Source organism: Bubalus kerabau, chromosome X (assembly GCF_029407905.1).
Source record: "Bubalus kerabau isolate K-KA32 ecotype Philippines breed swamp buffalo chromosome X, PCC_UOA_SB_1v2, whole genome shotgun sequence".
NCBI lineage: Eukaryota > Metazoa > Chordata > Mammalia > Artiodactyla > Bovidae > Bubalus > Bubalus kerabau.
The window spans coordinates 75,028,363-75,047,302 of record NC_073647.1 but is presented as its reverse complement, the minus strand read 5'-3'; the positions used below and the strand labels follow the sequence as shown (position 1 = coordinate 75,047,302).

General features: G+C 42.0%; 1 protein-coding gene across 12 annotated transcripts in view; it reads left to right on the top strand.

Moving 5' to 3' along the window:
- Window positions 1–10,224, top strand: part of AMOT (angiomotin) — a 66,212-nt gene extending 55,988 nt beyond the window's left edge. For all 12 annotated transcript variants that reach the window (XM_055564735.1, XM_055564733.1, XM_055564744.1 and 9 more), the window contains 4 exons: window positions 2,676–2,798; window positions 3,713–3,945; window positions 5,149–5,838; window positions 6,428–10,224. In XM_055564735.1, coding sequence (XP_055420710.1) covers window positions 2,676–2,798; window positions 3,713–3,945; window positions 5,149–5,838; window positions 6,428–6,525 — 1,144 coding nt within the window. In that variant the 3' untranslated portion in view covers window positions 6,526–10,224. The remainder of the gene's footprint in view (window positions 1–2,675; window positions 2,799–3,712; window positions 3,946–5,148; window positions 5,839–6,427) is intronic.
- Window positions 10,225–18,940: the final 8,716 nt, after the last annotated feature.

The following is an 18,940-nucleotide window of genomic DNA, read 5'->3' as shown; positions in this document are numbered from 1 at the left end:
GCTGCTACTGATAGGAAAAGATGGCCTGGAAGTTTAAAAGGCTGCTAGATGTTTTAATTAGGAGGTCATGGGTGATATTCTAGAAAGCAATGTAAGTAATGTGACAGGGATAACTTTGTCAGACAGAGGAAGGAGAGAGAAGATGATTGGAACGATAGTTGCCAGAAACAGTTTACTTAAGAATTTGAGATGCAGGATAGTAAATTCAGGTATCTGGGTTTGGGGTCTGTAGGTTGTCATTTCAAGTCCAGTATCTCTCTGCTGGGTATGGTCAGAGTATTGGAAGTTAGCAGGTCAAGTTGCTCCCTCCAGCGCTGTGCCCACTTGCTTTGGCTTAAGCCACTGGCCTGGTAGCCCTGGTCTAGAAGGAAGATTGATGTTGAAGGCCATCCTGGCAGCTCTGTAGGAATTCACTAAGTGCCCCACATTTTCAGGCTCCATTCCTGAGGAGTTCACAGTGTCCATATCAATTAGCTGGCAGGGCTGTGTGTCCCCAAAATGGTCTTTTATGCAATGAAAGTGGCAGGAAGCCAGCACTGGCTCCCCCAGTGACAGACCGCAAACTCAAGTCCCCAGTGTCGGAGCCAGGCCATCACATGGGAACTCTGCACTGCGGGCAACTCCTCTAGGGTCATACCTAGAGCTAGAATTCATTCAACTCATACTCTCTTGTAGGCAATTCTCTTTCTACCTATACTTTTCTCTCTTAATAATGGATAGTTTTGTTGAGGGATTTTCCTGTGCCTGGCACTGCATGGCTTATATGCATACTTTCATTTTATCCCTCCCCTCCCCCATCCCATGAGATATGGGTATAATTATTATCTCAGTTTTGCATACAAAGAGACTGAGGCTTAGGGCAGTTAACCAGTTCCTGAGCTCTTCGAGTTTGTTAGTGGCAGAGGACTTGGGAAAGTGGAACTTGACCCTGACCGGGTCTACAGTCAGGGTCTGTGCTCTCAACATTACACAACGCTGGTTTCTTTTGCATACTTTGGGACACAGGGGCCATTCAAAGTAGGATTACAAGCAAGTGAACTGCAGTAGGGCAAATGTAGAATTCTGCTGCTACTGCTGCTAAGTCATGTCAGTCGTGTCCAACTCTGTGCGACCCCATAGACGGCAGCTCAACAGGCTCCTCTGTCCCTGGGATTCTCCAGTCAAGAATACTGGAGTGGGTTGCCATTTCCTTCTCCAATGCATGAAAGTAAAAAGTGAAAGTGAAATCGCTCAGTCGTGTCTGACTCTTAGTGACCCCATGGACTATAGCCTACCAGGCTCCTCTGTCCATGGGATTCTCCAGGCAAGAGTACTGGAGTGGGTTGCCATTGCCTTCTCCGAATTCTGAGATGCTAAAATACTTTGAATTTAGCAAATGATGAAAGCCACTGTGGTCCTTTCCCTTCTTGTTCTCCTATTACTTCACAATTCAGGTACATTGTTTCCCACCTCATGTATAAGGGGCAAGCATTTGGGGGAACTGTTAATTTTGCAGAAGCTCTCCAAAGTATCCCAACTTTAATACCTACTTTCTGCCTCTTCCTTCCCCTGCCCCTTCACTGCCATCTGCACTGGTCACAGTCTCTAAGCTCACAGGACGTAACTAGCTGCCAGCACAAAAGATGCCTGGAGTTCTGCAGATTCTCATTCTCAGAGGAAGTATCGCACAGCAGTGCCGGTCATTGTTTTCTCAGCCCATTGTCTGGTTTTCTTTAAAACCAATGTTATTATAACATTCTTCCTAATCCCTTTTTTTTCCCTCCAAGTTACTCAAGTAAGATCCAGTTTTCTTCCTTCTCTTCTCTACCACTAGTTCTAAATGAACTAAAGAAAGATGCATGATATCACTTATCAGGAGGATATAGGATTCCCATGTGTCTTTGACTTGTGCTGTTTAAACATCGGCCTTGTCTATGGGTTACATCCTTTCCCTTCCTCTCCATGTCTCTCCCCCACCCTTCACCTCTCTCACATACACATACACACACATACTTTTCTCCTTGTTAGTTACTCTTTGAGTTAATGGCCTGAGACACTTTCAGATGGAACATGATGGTCCTTCAGGCAGTTGGGACTCGGGCAGGAGACTAGTCAGTTGAGGGGGACTCACTGATTTGGCACTAGAATGTTTCAGATGTAGCTTCAGTAGGAATCAAGTGGCACTGACTCAAAGACTCTGCTTCTCACTCAGTTCCCATGCCCTACCTGAACTGGTCTGTTGACATGTCTAGAGTTCATTTTTAGCAAACACTCAGGTAGAGTTACTGCTGTTGAATGTAGCAACAGCTATTTGGTACATTCTCTGACTTACTTCAAAGTCTAGTTTTTTCCTCTCCATGACTGTCATGAGAATAAAATGGGCATTTCTCATATGTAATATAAATAATATAAAGTTAAAAAATAAATGTCTTCCTATTGCCTGGCCATGATCTAAAAACTTGAAGGTACTTTCTGCCAGAGGTTTTGGCAGAACTATGTAGTTCTGAAGGCAAGCCTGTGCACCTCTCATAGAATCCATCACTGATTCTTACCAGTAAGTCACCCAGAAAGCCACCATTCCTGATAAGTTTGATTTTAGTTTAGGACTTTCTGACAATACGTTTGACTTAGGAGGAAGATAGGGTTCATCAATTTTGTTGCCCTCCCATCATCATCACTGCCATTTTCCTTCCCAGGGACACAACAGTCATCAGTCACTCTCCTAATACCAGCTATGACACGGCTCTAGAAGCTCGCATCCAGAAGGAGGAAGAAGAAATCTTGATGGCTAACAAGCGTTGCCTTGACATGGAGGGCAGGTAAAATGCTGATCTGGACTCTGGTGGATCTGAGAGTTGGTGCAGAGACACCAGATAGGTCAGTAGGGAAGAGCAAGCATCTTCATTCACCACAGGGACACCTGATAAGGCAACCTCCTCCACCCCTTCCCCGCTCCCAGCCTGTTATTTAGGATTTGAGATGGAATGACCTTTACCTTGATTATTCTAACTCTGGAATTCCAAGTAATATTGCTTTCCTCATTGTCCTTGGTAATTGCTTTCCATAGGCCCTCTGCCAGAACTGAATTGTTAGTATTTGCACTCTGGGGTATTCTTTCTAGGATTGCACCTCAACTCTGTGGTACAGTAAAGTGCTTGGCAAAAGAGCATCCACTCAAACTGGGAGATAGGGTATCCGATGTCTCTCATAAGCTCATGGTCACTTACTTATTAGCCCAAGTTGTAGCCCGTTCATAGAAGTTCTCATTGACTGACTCATCATTTCCATTGACTCAGATTCTTATCTGTGGTACCCACTGCATCAGTTTACTCTCTCACATACAGCCTTTCTTTTCACAGATACTTTTTCTTTGGCTTCCTAAGGTTTAAGCAATAACTCCTGGATGATCTGCTGTGCCCATTTGGGTGTGCATTAAAAATTGTTGCAAGACACTGTCTCTTGTCTTACAACTCAGAAATAAGTAGACCACCCCTTAGTTGAAAAGATAATGGGGAACCTCCCTGGCTGTCCAGTGGTTAGAACTGCGCTTCCACTGCAGGGGCCACGGATTCAATCCCTGGTTGGGGAACTAAGATCCCCAAACCATGGCAGCACGGCCAGCCAAAAAGATTTTTTAGAAAAAGAAAACAGAAGCTCAAGTCCACGCATGTAGTGAGATCAGAACCTAGAGGTGGCAGCAATGTTTTATACATTTTTTGTCTTTGGCTCTTAGGATTAAGACCCTCCATGCCCAGATTATTGAGAAGGATGCCATGATCAAAGTGCTCCAGCAGCGTTCCCGGAAGGAGCCGAGTAAGACAGAGCAGCTGTCATCCATGCGGCCAGCAAAGTCGCTGATGTCCATTTCCAATGCTGGATCAGGCTTGCTCTCCCATTCTTCAACCCTGACTGGCACCCCCATCATGGAAGAGAAGCGGGATGACAAGAGCTGGAAGGGGAGCCTAGGTAATGACGGTAAACAAAACAGATGTATACCTGTGGCGGATTCATTTTGATATTTGGCAAAACTAATACAATTATGTAAAGTTTAAAAAATAAAATTAAAAAAAAAATGACATGTTTAGAGAGAACCCTGACTTGGATACATGCCCACATGGCAATGAGAAGGAGTGATGGTCCTGATTTTAGAGAGGAAGATACACCAGGTTCAGTTTTGTCATCCTGAGAGGCTGACGGCATATTTAGCAGAAAGTGTGAAGTCTCACTGAGAAAACACTGGTTAAAGCCACAGGCTGATAAGAATCCCAAGTTCTCTTTGGGAAGGAAGATAACGTCAATTTCCTCTTAAAAATCCTCAGCTTTGGCTTTTGCCACATGGAACCTTTTGTCTTTGTCCAAAGCCCATGTGGCTTTCGTGTCATTCACCATTTCAAAATTCCAGCTTTTTCTGTGTTCTTTTCTCCCATATAATAGGAGGACACAGAGTTCTAGTTAACCTAAGTGGAGCTGGGTGGCAGGTTTTTGTTACCAGAATGTTCTGAGAACAGAATGTACTTTTTCATTCCATTCCTGTCCATTCCTTCCCCTCTAATCAAAACCCCAGAACTTTTGTGGATACCACAAGGCACATTTTTTAGAGCCTGAGGAAACAAGCTCTTTATATTTTTTTATTTTAGCTCTTTTTGTTGATTCTAATACCTCTCTTGGTCCTCTGACACTTGCACTGTCCTTTGGTTAGAGTAGGTATTTGGGGGACCATGGTCAGGATGAGAGCCTTAGATCACACAATTACCATCACACCCATCTGCAACCACAGAATCCTTGCCTCAGTCCTTTTCAGCTGTCTGCTAATAGCTAGTGTTGGTTACAAGTGGAACCAAGCAGAAGCATTCTGACAGCTTGTTGGAAATCAATCACCATTGGAAAAATAAATCAAAACAAATACCCAGGACACTTAAAGGTTTAATATGTTGTGCTGGGGGTTAGAGAATGAGAACCAGAAGGGATCTGCCCCGTCTGAAAGAAACTTTGAGCCAGCCCTGGTGGGAGGTGCCTGACAAACTAATTCCTGGGTTCTCTGGAGGCACAAGGAAAGAATTTGGAACTGTTCCTATTTCCTCCTGAACCTCCTGCAAGGAAGAAGAGGTCATCGGGTGTCTATTGGAATAGCCTGTAGTTTTCTAAGTTCTCTCCTTCTTTCTTTGGTAGGTATCCTCCTGGGTGGAGACTACCGTGCTGAGTCAGTTCCTTCCACCCCTTCACCTGTGCCGCCCTCAACTCCCCTGCTGTCAGCTCACTCCAAGACAGGCAGCCGGGACTGCAGCACCCAAACGGAACGGGGAGTAGAATCCAACAAAACCAACGCTGTAGCTCCCATCTCTGTTCCTGCTCCAGTTGCTGCTGCTGCCGCTGCTGCCACAATCACTGCCGCCGCTGCCACCAACACCACCACCATGGTAGCTGCTGCTCCAGTGGCTGTCGCTGCTGCCTCTGCTCCGGCCACTGCTGCCGCCACCGCCCCGTCTCCAGCAACTGCTGCTGCTACTCTGGCTGCTGCCGTTTCTCCAGCTGCCACCGGAGCTCCAATTCCAGCTACTGCCTCTGCTGTCACTGCTACTGTTGTTGCTCCTGTTGCTGCCGCCACCATTCAGGTTGCTCCAGCTGTTCCGGCTCCAGTTCCAGCTCCAGCTCCAACTCCAGTTCCAGCTCCTGCAGCGGCTCAGGCTTCTGCTCCGGCTCAGACTCAGGCACCAACTCCAGCTCCGGCTGCGGCTGCTCCTCCAGCTCCAACTCCAGCTCCAGCTTTGGCTCAGTCTGAGGCTCCTGCAAGTCCAGCCACCGGTTCTGGACCACGTCGTTTGTCTACACCAAGCCTGAGCTGCAATCCGGATAAGCCAGGTAAGGATTCTCTGGGTCAGATAGCTCGGGGTTTTGCCCTCAATTATGGATTGGTGGGTTGGCCTGATGTGTAGGCACAGTTGGTCATGTGGGCCGGACTTTTCAAGTGCTAAAGCAGATTCATCAGAAGAGATGAGGGCAGAGAGTCTGTCGAGGACTTCTCCAGGACAGGAATGGGGATGAGGCAAGGTCATTTTCCAAGTAACAGTAAATGCTTGGGTGAGCAAGATGCAGAAGGTAGTGGGCCAGTCTTACTTTGCCATAGGCTTAAATATGGGCTCTAAAGCCATTTCTCAAATTTTGAGTGTTTCTGAACTGCCAACGCAAGGGGTGTGAGTTCAATCCCTGGTAGAGGAACTAAGATCCCACATGCTACACAGTGTGGCCAAAAGCTTTTTTTTTTTTTTTTTTTAAGAAATGAGTATATATACCTATGGCTAATGCATGTTGATGGATGGCCGAAACCAACACAATATTGTGAAGCAATTACCCTTCAATTAAAAATAAATAAAATAATTTTTTAAATGAGAATAAAATGTGAGTTGTCACCTTGTCCCTAAGTGTTTTCTAAACCTTTATTTCCATTTAGATGGCTCTGTTTTCCACTCCAACACTCTGGAAAGAAAAACTCCCATTCAGATCCTGGGACAAGAGCCTGATACAGAGATGGTGGAATATCTCATCTAAACGGTCGAATCAAGAGCTGCAGTGTATCAGCAAGAATGCTTTTAATCATTCTTCCCTTTTGTTTGTTCTTATTTTGAGGGTGAGGACAAGGGTTGGGGGAGGGGATTTTTTTAAAGGAACTTTTTATTGAATCAACATAGTACTTAGGTAATACCATATGAACTCCAGTCTGTTCTGGTACCCTTAGGGAGTACCTCTAAAGCCAGATCCATTTGAATGTGCTCTAAAGTTTATTGTTTGGATTTATACAACTACTAGGACTGTTAATAGCTGGATATACATCAGTGTTCTCAACGTGGTGAAATTTGTTTCTCATTTCCATATTCCAGATCATTCTTTTATAGAAGAGCACAGTATGTTTAGAAGACCGTGTGTAACATGTAGTTCAGAAGTGGGAAGCCAGAGAGGATTGAGGTGTGTGCTGTTTTGTATGGTTACCACCTAGGCAGCATCCAGAGAGACCTCTTGCTTTGGGCTCATGAAAGGGAATAGTTTTAGAAGCTGTGTAAACTGGAGAAAAGGTAGGGAGTATTGGGGTGCAGAAGGGTGCTGGAATTAATTTACCCCTCCCAATTTCCCAGCTACCCTGGGCCAGGAGATTGTGTTTATCTTTATTTCAGTGGTGCTTTGGAAGTGGGTTCTTTTGGTTCCCCTCGTGGAGGTTCATACATTCATATATATACTCTGGAGTAATTTATGCATTTGGATAATTAATATATTGCTTTCAGATGCTAGGAGAGTAAATTAGCTGAGTGATGCACAACTTCTCTCTTAGGGAGTTAGACCACCTGAGGCCTTGACGGACAGTTGCATGAGGTGCTGTATACAGACTTGTGTAGTCTGTGTGGAGCCAGGAACACAGCTTGCTTGCCTTTCCTGAGACCAAGCTGCTCAGTGTTTATTTCTTCTCCAGCACAAATTCACTGGCTGTGTCACCAGTCTCAAACTGCTCATCATTAGCAAAATGAGGAAGCATTTTTGTTGACAGGTTGAAGGCTTTGAATTTCTGGTGACTGCGTTGAAATAACTCGTGTTGTTTTCCCAAATTCTTCACATACGTCTTAAAAGACAAATTTGGCTATCACCTCCGATGGAAGAGCATCAGAAGCCCAAAGTACTCTGCTGCAGTCGGGGGAGAGGGTGCTGCAGCACTATTCTCAGCTACCTCTTCGCACTGCCAGTGACTTCATCTTGGAACACCTTTGGAGAGCAGCAGGAAGCACACGTGTGGGCAGGGACCAACGAGGCCATAGCCCCAAGCTTGGCTTTGGGCTGCCTCTAGGGACACAGAAGGGCTGTCTGTTGCCACAGGTCTCTGCTCTGTGTCACCTCTCTGCCCTTCATTAAGGTGACAGATCCACAGACAATGTCATTAAGATCAGTTTTCAGGGGTATCGGGTGGGGGGTGAGGGAAGGAAGGGAGGTGTTAGATAAGGGTGGGGGGCATAGGGGTTTGGGGATGTGTTAGATAGAAACCAGATTAATAGAAGAGTAGGCCTGATATATTACATTGTGAGGCATAGTGGCTGGAAGAACTTTAGCTATATAGCCCTTCCCCCTCATTTTAGTAATGAGGAATCTGAGACCTGGAGAGGTTAAGTGACTTTTTCAAGACCACACTACAGCTTTCCACTCTGCCAGTTACCATGCTTATTTTGGGAAACATTTTTTCTATACAAAATGCTCCCGTTTAAGAAGAGACACCAACATAGTCCAGGGCACATGCGTTTTGGACAGTGTCCCTGGTTTGAGTAATTTGTCCAACGTTTTGAATTCCTTGTTTCTCTTGCAGTGCCTTTTGCAAGGTTTTTGCTTTCCTGATCCTTATTTCAAAAGAGTCACGTGAAACATCCCCCTAAGAAATCAACCTCACTTCTTCTCTTGCTATGGGTTTGGGTATCAGATCATTTTACAGGGTTTCTCTGCTAATGTAGGAATGGCATATTTAACAATATTTTTGTATTGTTCCTGAAAGGAATTGTTTTGTCTGTGGTGAGGGGGAGACAGGAGGGAAGGTGATGTAACTTTTAAGCCAGTCTTGACTGAAATTTTCAAAAATGAAATGATCATCCTACACAAGTCCTCAGTCATCAACTGAATCCCAAATAGAAATTAAAAGTGCAGTTGTGTTACTACTCACTCATACTACCCTTTAGTCATGGGGGGAAACCCTCACATAATAGAACCAACAAGTAGCAAACCTCAGGACTGCTACTTTCTATTCAGATAAATAGAAAAGAAAAAGAAGAAACCAACATTTCATCTACTCCTTTCATGATTATGACACATTGCCAAGTTTTTGCTAGCTCTGGGAGCCGTCCTTTTAATCACATTTTGTAAGGTGACAAATGTCATACATTCCACACTGTGTGGCAGCCATCTCTTTAGACTCCTATTTTTTGAGGAAAAGAAGAAGTTCTTGGCCAACTACTATTTTGAACTTTTCACAGCTTCTCTGCCCCCTCACACCAGAGGGAGTCCCTTTTGGCTCAGTTTTTAATCCCAGGTAATTTGCTAAAGTAATATGGAACATCTAAGAGATGGAAGAAGTCCATGTCAGTGTTTTCTGTTTACTGGGAGGATAGATCCAGCCTTTTCAGAAAATCTCTAATAGGTGTCATTTTAAAAATTCAGGTTTATGAGAGAAATCTCAAGTTAGCCACCTTTTCATGATTGTGTCGAAGTAATAACATTTGGGGGATTCTTCTGGACTCCCACTTATCTATGCATTTTACTGGCACCTCAGGACAGGAGGGTGACCTTGTTGTCTTAACTTGTACTGCCTGGTGGTCTCTGGGGACCTTCTGAGTCAGTTGTATACCAGTGTCCCATGTACAGAAAAACTTCATTAAAATAAACATTACTTGATATAAAATTCCTATTAACAATTTTTTATTAAATAAAACTAGCTTGAGCTGTCTTTTAAGACCATGTATCGGATTATTGTTTTAATGAAGGATTTATTCTCAGTGCTGCTTTTGAGCTTCAGGACGACAGGATAGTGGGAACCTAAAATATCTGATGTCATCTGCCATGGGAAACACACCAAGAGCCCAGTCGTGCATTCTTTTTCTTGTTACAGAGTGGGTGGGGACACCAGTTGAGAAACGAACAAACTGATTGTGCAGACTACTTTTTTATCAAGAGCCTAACCACTCATAATCCGGCAGCTTCAAGTGTATACATATGCACTAACTTTTATAAATGATATTCTCTTGTCTGTTAGCCATGCAATCTCATTATCTCAATTGCTCATTCACATTTGGAATGTGTTACTTAAAATGTGTGCAGTCTTGTTGAACATGTTTTCAAAGGAAGGCATCAGCTATGGGCTAATTGCCACCAATTTCAGCCCGCCATGATCCTTGGAAATATATCTTCCAAGTACCATCCATCATCAGTTAGACAACTGTTGGGAGTTTGTTTATTTTTCTCTGGTAGCAACGATGGGTTACATGGAGCCATCAGAACTCCTTCTGGCCTCCCTTGTGATTGATGGCATGTGTTTGTAGAATGGATAGCTGAGGTTGGCAGATGGCTGGACAGAAATCACCTTTGATTTAAAATGTATGTGGCCCCATAATGATGGAGACCCTGTTCTGTAATCAACTGAGCTAGTTCCAATAAAGTTAAGCAGGTTTGAATCCACTTTGTGCCTATCTTTTCACTGATAATAAAGTTAGCTATTTTAAAATGTAATACTGTGTGGAAAATGCTTTGGTGTTTACCCAGAAGAGGCTTTATTTATGCTGTATCAGTGATTACTTTCAATTCTGTATCCAGTGAAATTGCCTTTGAAGGGCAGCATGTGGCAGACTTTGCATTTGTTTAAAGTATGGAATGTGATTATAAAGTATTAAGACAACATCACCATGGGCCACATGGTCTAACTGGTTCCTTTATATATTCAGGCAGCATATATTAAAAGCTTTGCATCTTTTTATCTCCTGGTTCCAAGGGATAAAGTGATGGCCACCCAAAGCAGAGAATTCATCCTTGGGTTAGCATTTTGGAAGGCCCCTTGATGTTCCTTTTGTACCCTTGTTCTTATGCCAATTCATCAGTTTTGGTTGAGGGAGCTTGTTATTAAAAGCGAATCAAACCCACAAACAAGTTGGCTCTTTTCACTGAAAATGTTAAAGCTGCCTTTACACTTCTCTCTCTGTGCCTCCTGTTTACCGTCGAGTCCCAGCCTGACCTGGGAGGATAAGATCCCCACAGGCTTTGAAATGGCAGTTTTCACAGTGACATTGGGCATGTTGAGTGGTGCAGAATGGATAGGGAGAAGGTATAGAATTCATTCCAATTCTAAATTTTATTTTTTTATTAAATTGGGCTGAATTCCCTCTATATTTATGATGAGTACTTTATTTTTTTAATATAAATTTATTTACTTAATTGGAGGTTAATTACTTTACAATATTGTATTGGTTTTGCCATACATCAACATGAATCCGCCACAGGTATACACGTGTTCCCCATCCTGAACCCCACTCCCTCCTCCCTCCCCATACCATCCCTCTGGGTTGTCCCAGTGCACCAGCTCCAAGCATCCAGTATCATGCATCGAACTTGGACTGGTGATTCGTTTCATATATATTATACAAGTTTCAATGCGATTCTCCCAAATCATCCCACCCTCTCCCTCTCCCACAGAGTCCAAAAGACTGTTCTATACATCTGTGTCTCTTCTGCTGTCTCACATACAGGGTTATCATTAACTGTATGTGTGAAAACCCACTTCTCTTTTTCAGGACAAAGAATATAGTATTAAAGTTAACCACACCTTCTTACAAAGCTTTGGGAAGCATTCCTTTCAGAAATATATTACGTCTAGTTCTTAATGAGCAGTCATTTGTGGACAGAAAAAGCAGGTGTTCCTTCAAAAGTGACTAAGGTCACATTGTAGGAGTATGTATACATATCAGTATTTTTTTAATTGGAGAATAATTGATTTACAATGTTGTGTTAGTTTCTGCTGTACCAAAATGTGAAGCAGCTATAAGTATACATATATCCCCTCCCTCTTGAGCCTCCCTCCTAACCCTCGCATCCCACCCATTTAGGTCATCACAGAGCACCAAGCAGAGTTCCCTGTGCTACGCAGCAGCTTTATTATCCAGTATTATAAAGTCCTCTTATCTGTGTGGTACTGCACCTTCCATCCTGTGGGCCACCTCCACCATGATAAGCAATCCGCTTTATCTATATTAGTTACACATTGCAGGAAGAAAACACCTGCTTCTCACGTTGACCACCTCCATCTGATCCTACAGGTCGGCTTTTATTGGAGAAAAAAAAGTGTAAGTGACTGGATCTTGGGACAGTTTCTACATGGATTGGCAATCACTCTGATATTTAAATGAAGATCCCTGAATAACAGGACTTGGTTTCTAAAGAGAAAAATGCTCCCCACAGCACCACCATTTCATACCACATCCAAGTACTCACCCCTCAGATGCACAAACTGGCCAAGCCCAGGGTATTTATTTTGGCTCCCATGTATCATTCATTTGCCTATTGCCTCTACCACTGGTTTTAGGCATGTGGGAGTTGCTGAATAACTACATATTCAGTTCAGTTCAGTCACTCAGTTGTGTCCGACTCTTTGTGACCCCATGGACTGCAGCACGCCAGGCCTCCCTGTCCATCACCAACTCCCGGAGTACACCCAAACCCATGTCCATTGAGGCGGTGATGCCATCCAACCATCTCATCCTCTGTCGTCCCCTTCTCCTCCTGCCTTCAGTCTTTCCCAGCATCAGGGTCTTTTCAAATGAGTCAGCTCTTCTCATCAGGTGGCCAAAGTATTGGAGTTTCAGCTTCAGCATCAGTCCTTCCAATGAACACCCAGGACTGATCTCCTTTAGGATGGACTGGTTAGATCTCCTTGCAGTCCAAGGGACTCTCAAGAGTCTTCTCCAACACCACAGTTCAAAAGCATCAATTCTTTGGTGCTCAGCTTTCTTTATAGACCAACTCTCACATCCATACATGACTACTGGAAAGACCATAGCCTTAACCAGACGGACCTTTGTTGGCAAAGTAATGTCTCTGCTTTTTAATATGCTATCTAGCTTGATCATAACTTTCCTTCCAAGGAGTAAGCATCTTTTAACCTCATGGCTGCAATCACCATCTGCAGTGATTTTGAACCCCCCAAAATAAAGTTTCTCCCTCTTTCCATTGTTTCCCCATCTATTTGCCATGAAGTGATGGGACCAGATGCCATGATCTTCGTTTTCTGAATGTTGAGCTTTAAGCCAAGTTTTTCACTCTCCTCTTTCACTTTCATCAAGAGGCTCTTTAGTTCTTCACTTTCTGCCATAAGGGTGGTGTCATCTGCATATCTGAGGTTATTGATATTTCTCCTGGAAATCTTGATTCCAGCTTGTGCTTCCTCCAGCCCAGCATTTCTCATGATGTACTCTACATATAAGTTAAATAAGCAGGGTGACAGTATGCAGCCTTGACGTACTCCTTTTCCTATTTGGAACCAGTCTGTTTTTCCATGTCCCATTCTAACTGTTGCTTCCTGAGCTGCATACAGATTTCTCAAGAGGCAGGTAAGGTGGTCTGGTATTCCTATCTCTTTCAGAATTTTCCAGTTTATGGTGATCCACACAGTCAAAGGCTTTGTCATAGTTAATAAAGCAAAAATAGATGTTTTTCTGGAACTCTTGCTTTTTCGATGATCCAGCAGATGTTGGCAATTTGATCTCTGGTCCCTCTGCCTTTTCTAAAACAAGCTTGAAGATCTGCAAGTTCATGGTTCACATATTCCTGAAGCCTGGCTTGGAGAATTTTGAGCATTACTTTACTAGTGTTTGAGATGAGTTAGATGTTGCCATTATGTACAAGGCCCTAAAGTTTCATAAAACACTGCCTGATTCTAGTTTATTAGAGAAAACCACACACACACATTTACAATTCATTGTGATATATGAAATACAAAAACTGAACAAGATGCAAAATTGGTGCAAAGGAGGGAATGATTGTTGTAATGGAACAAAGAGTATATGTGTGGGGGAAGAAGTAAGTTGAGCTTTGAAGGACGTGCAGGTGTTAACCTGGTGAGCTAGAGGGTGGGAACAAACATTAAGTGCAAAAGAAATAGCATGTACAAAGGCAATCTCACTTTGTCAGACCTGCAACCAAGTGAAGACTATGTTTCCAAGATCCAAGTCCCTAGAGAACTCCTCTGAATTTTAACAATCTCTTAATGGAAATTTAAAAACTTACTTAATTAGGTGGTAGAACATACTAGTTCAGAAGTCAAAAGAACATGGAGTTCTAGTCCTAAATCTGCTGCTAAACAGATGTTTACCTTTGGATAAATCCCTTAACAGGATCAGAGAAGTTAAATGCAATAATTTATCAGTAAAATGCAGATGAATACTTGTCCCTGTGGGTCTCCTAGAGAGGGGATAAAAGCTTCACAAAGTGAGACTATAGGGAACAGGTAAGGCAAAAGGATAGGCTGAATCTATAAAGATGAGGCAGCTTATTTAACTTTTATCAAAGACAAATTCAAACTCACACAAAAACAGAATAGTGGAAGGCACTTCCACATCACCACTACTGGGTTTCAGCAATTATCAACATGTGGCAAATCTTGCTTAATTTTTAACTCCCACCCATCCACCCTATATTATTTTGAAGCACATCCCAGACATCATAGCATTTCATCCCAAAATATTTTCATATGCATAAGATGAAATTTTTAATAATGAAAAATTTAAAGTGCTACTCCTGGAACCAAAGTGTATAACCCACCAAACAAACAAAATGATACGACATTTGTGCTTCTTTGCTTTACAAACCTTGTCTGTTTGATCCCATAATTCCTGCTTCAAACTGACACTTAAAAGTCTCAAAAGTAAGGGGTTCATTCTCCCACAATTCACAAATCGAATGGGGGAGGGGGTTTTTGTACTTCTTAAACTTTTTATTTTGTATTGGGGTATAGCTGATTAACAATGTTGTGATAGTTTCAAGTGCACAGGGAAGATATTTTCTTTAAAGGCTCCCCAATGCAGGTTCTAAGCTAATATTCCTCCTTCACTCATAGAAAAATCTCCAGTTCTTTACAGTCCTTGTCATCCAGCTATTCCTTGTTTACTCTCATCTACCAATTTGGTCACTATCCTAAGTGCGATGATGACTTTAGTCCCTGGATCACAGTTGTCCTTTCCAGCTCCACAGATTGCCACATCCATTCCACTTGAGTCCACTGTGCCTACCGCTAACCCAGACCTTGGCATCCTGCAGAACTCTTCCACTGTGGAAATCACATACATGAGGACCTCACTCTCTGGCTACAGTCTCCCATCCTCCCAGTGCCCTACTCCCACTCTATCTGCCCTTTGACTTCCAAGAGACCATAAAGTCTTTAGATGTCCCTATTTCCTCCTAGGCTTTTAGCCTTGACCTACTTTGACCTATCTGAACCTCATGCTCAATCACCTGAACCCTCAAATCATTCATATCCCCTTAAAATATCAATCATTCATCACAAGCTTGGAACTCATGAGTCATCCATGAGCCTCTCTCTCCTTCATAGTGCTAAGTCACTTCAGTCGTGTCCGACTCTGTGACCCCATGGACCGTAGCCCTCCAGGCTCCTCTGTACATGGGATTTTCCAGGCAAGAATACTGGAGTGGTTTGCCATGCCCTCCTCCAAGGGATCTTCCTGACCCAGGAGTTGAACCCACTTTCTTTAAGTCTCCTACATTGGCGGTGGGTTCTTTACCACTAGTGCCACGTGGGAAGCCCCTCTCCCTCACAGCTGATAGCCAGTTCATCACTGATCCTCACAAATAACAAAACTCATTCACCATGCTCCAACTCTATTGTCAGCAACCTATTTCAAGCTATCATAATCCTTCATTATCATGCTATTTCAATAGCATAATTTATATATTTATTTTTTAAATTATGAAAGTATGATAACACATTTAGAGGAGACTTGGAAAATACAGAACAAAGTTACATATAGTTCCTCTATATATTACGATTATTTTTTTAAAGTAAAGTAAGATTTTTAGTTAGGGTTTCAATATCAAACTCTCAAAAATTAATAGAATGAATGGACAGAAAAGTAGGATATAGTAAACCCAAAAAGCACTATGAATCAATTCAGCATAATTAAGATTTATACAATTTTCACACAACAGCAGGATACAAATTCTACTAAAGTTCCCATAGACTATAAACCAGGAGACACTGGAATATATCAAAGAATATAAAACAAGGTACAAAAAATTTCATGGTCTAAAGGTTCAATAGCATAATTTTTGTGTGTGTTTTTAAAAAGTTTAGTTTTCATGCTTAATTTAGGGAATTATTTAAATTTCTTAATGAGATCTGTTGTTATTTTTATAGAGTGCAAATATCTCCTCAAAGTATATAGTTCATTTTATTTTTTTATTAATTTTTGTTGGAGTATACTTGCCTTATAATGTTAACTGATCTGTCATGCTCATTCTTGTTTTACCCCTTTATTATATCTATTTAGCATGAATATTTATATTTATTCAGCAACAAATATAACTTATATCATGTCATTCCCCTGCTAAAAATCTTTCAAAAACTTCCCTTTGCAAAGTGAATAAAATGAGATGGTGAGAATTAAACAACTAACCCCAAATTTTATTGTTGATAGATGTGAAACTAAAACTCAGATATCTTGGACATTTATTCCAGTAGAATCATTATCATGCCTTATTCTGAGTGTTTTCTTTTTCTTATAGGACAGTACTGCTATCACATCATTATTTACTTTGATATTAATCTATTAATCTAGAAGAGTACTTCTTGAAGTCCTATCCAAACCATCTGTATCAGAATCAGTTCAGGCAGGCGTTTATTCAATGCACTCTCCCTGGCTTTGCCCCAGAGAACTTCTCTTGTAGTTTTAGGATAAGACCCAGGAATTTGCAATTTAACAAGCTTCCCAGGAGACTTTGATGTAGTTTGTTCTGAGACTACATACTTTGAGAAACATTGGCTGAGGATTTCCTGGCATTTATCTTACTTCCCTTCCCCTCTTCAGTTCCTCTGCTACATAATAGACTCTCAACTGCACACAGTTAAATAAGTCCAATTTGAACATGAGCTATCACACACACCCCTACTTCAGTAAGCAGTCATTTTCTTTTCCTGAACTTTTTATTTTGTATTGGAGTATAGCCAATTCACAATGTTGTGATAGTTTCAGGTGCACAGCAAAGGGACTCAGCCATACATATCCATGTATCCATTCTCCCTCAAACTCCCCTCCTGTCCAAGCAGCCACATAACATTGAGCAGAGTTCCATGTGCTATACAGTAGGTCTTTATTGGTTATCCATTTTAAATATAGCAGAGTGTACATGTCCCTCCCAAACTCCCTAAATATTCCTTCCCCTCATCCTTCACCCTGACAACCATAAGTTCTTTCTCTAAGTCTGTGAGTCTGTTTCCGTTTTGTAAGTAAGTTCATTTGTATCATTTCTTATTTTCTGCATGTAAGGGATGTCATACGATTTTTCTCCTCTGACTTACTTCACTCAGCATGGCAATCTCTAGGTCCATCCATGTTACTGATAATAGCATTATTTTGTTCTTTTTAAAGGCATTTTACTTTCTTCATTCACGTTTAGCACCTATGGTGAAATAGCTGCCCATTCTCCCCAGATAAAACTCTTAAGTGGTTGGAGTCATTGCTCTGATCAAACGAGACATGTTGGTTACTTTTGTTATTGGTTTACATGGTTTATGGTCCTTGAGGCCACCACCACCATATTTATGATCTTGGTCAGCTCTTTTAGCCTCAATGACTTCTATACTATGAAGTCACTGAATTTTGATCTCTGATGTCCCTTTTGATTCTTCTATCCCTTGATTCCATGAGACTAAATACTACCTTCCAGGTCATAAATTCTTTCACATGGATCCAAAATTGGCTATGTGGCATAGATAAAAGATTTTAAATATATTGAAAATATACTACAGGCCTAAGAATCTATTCATCAGACTTCAATAATCCCCCCTCGTTCTGCCTACACTTGACATTTTATTCCCCCATTTTGCCTATACCTACTTCATTCTCTTACTACACATATTATTTTCCAAAGAAGACATATCCACAAAAATAAATTTCCTAGAAAAACCTGAGATCAAAACAGAGGGAAGGTAGGATTGTTTACATTACTTTCAAGCTATGCATCTAGGTAATTTGCATTTATCCAGTTGTTGGGGCTAAGTTGCACAAACAAGGGAGAGTAAAAGAAGAAGTAATCAAGGCACATGTCATGTTGTAGAAGACGGCCAAGAGAAGGATGGCATTAGCTAAGCCACCATGATACACCCATGGGACAAACTAGAGCTAGGAAAAGAAGAAAGAGAAATAAATTTCTTGTAACTTGTTGTTGTTTAGTTGCTAAGTTGTGTCTGACTCTTTGTGACCACATGGACTGTAGACCTCTAGGCTCCTCTGTCTATGGGATTCTCCAGACAAGAATATTGGAGAGTGTTGCCATTTCCTTCTCCAGGGAATCTTCCTGACCCAGGGATAAAACTTGTGTCTCCTGCCTGGCAGGCAGGTTCTTTACCGCTGAACCACCAGGGCTTGGTGTTAAAAACTAGTTGTGTGACAAATACATAACATATGTATTCTTCCCAACAACCAAAGCTAAAAGATCCAAGAAACAAAAAGTAATGTATCTTTTAGAACTTCCCTGGTGGTCCAGTGGTTGAGAGTCTGCCTACCAATGCAGGAAACATGGGTTCGATCCCCGGTCAGGGAAAATTCCACATGCTGCAGAGAAACTCTGCCTGTGTGCCCACCACCACTGAGCCCTGTGCACTCTAGAGCCTGTGCTCTGCAATAAGAAAAGCCTTTGCAACAAGAACCCCGCACACCACAACTAGAGAAAGTCCGTGGGCAGCACAGTCAATAAATAAATAAATTATATATAAAAAGAAGTTTAAATTAAAAAAAAAGAACGTATCTTTTAGAACTCTTTTCTTTCACACCCAGAGGCAAATCCACATCATGTGCATTTTGAAACTTTAATTGGTGGAATAATTACAATATTGTGATGGTTTTTGCCATACATCAATATGAATTGGCCATAGGCATACATGTGTCCCCTCGATCCTGAACCCCCCTCCCACCTCTCTCCCCACCCCATCCCTGCAGGTTGTCACAGAGCACCAGCTTTGGGTGCACGCCTGCATCATACATCAAACTCGCACTGGCTATCTATTTTATATATGGTAATGTATATGTTTCAATGCTATTCTTCATTGGCAGATAAATGGATAAGGAAGTTGTGCTACATATGCACAATGGAACATTACTCAGCTATAAAAGGGAGTTCATCTGAGTCAGTTCTAATGAGGTGGATGAACCGAGAGCCTATTATACAG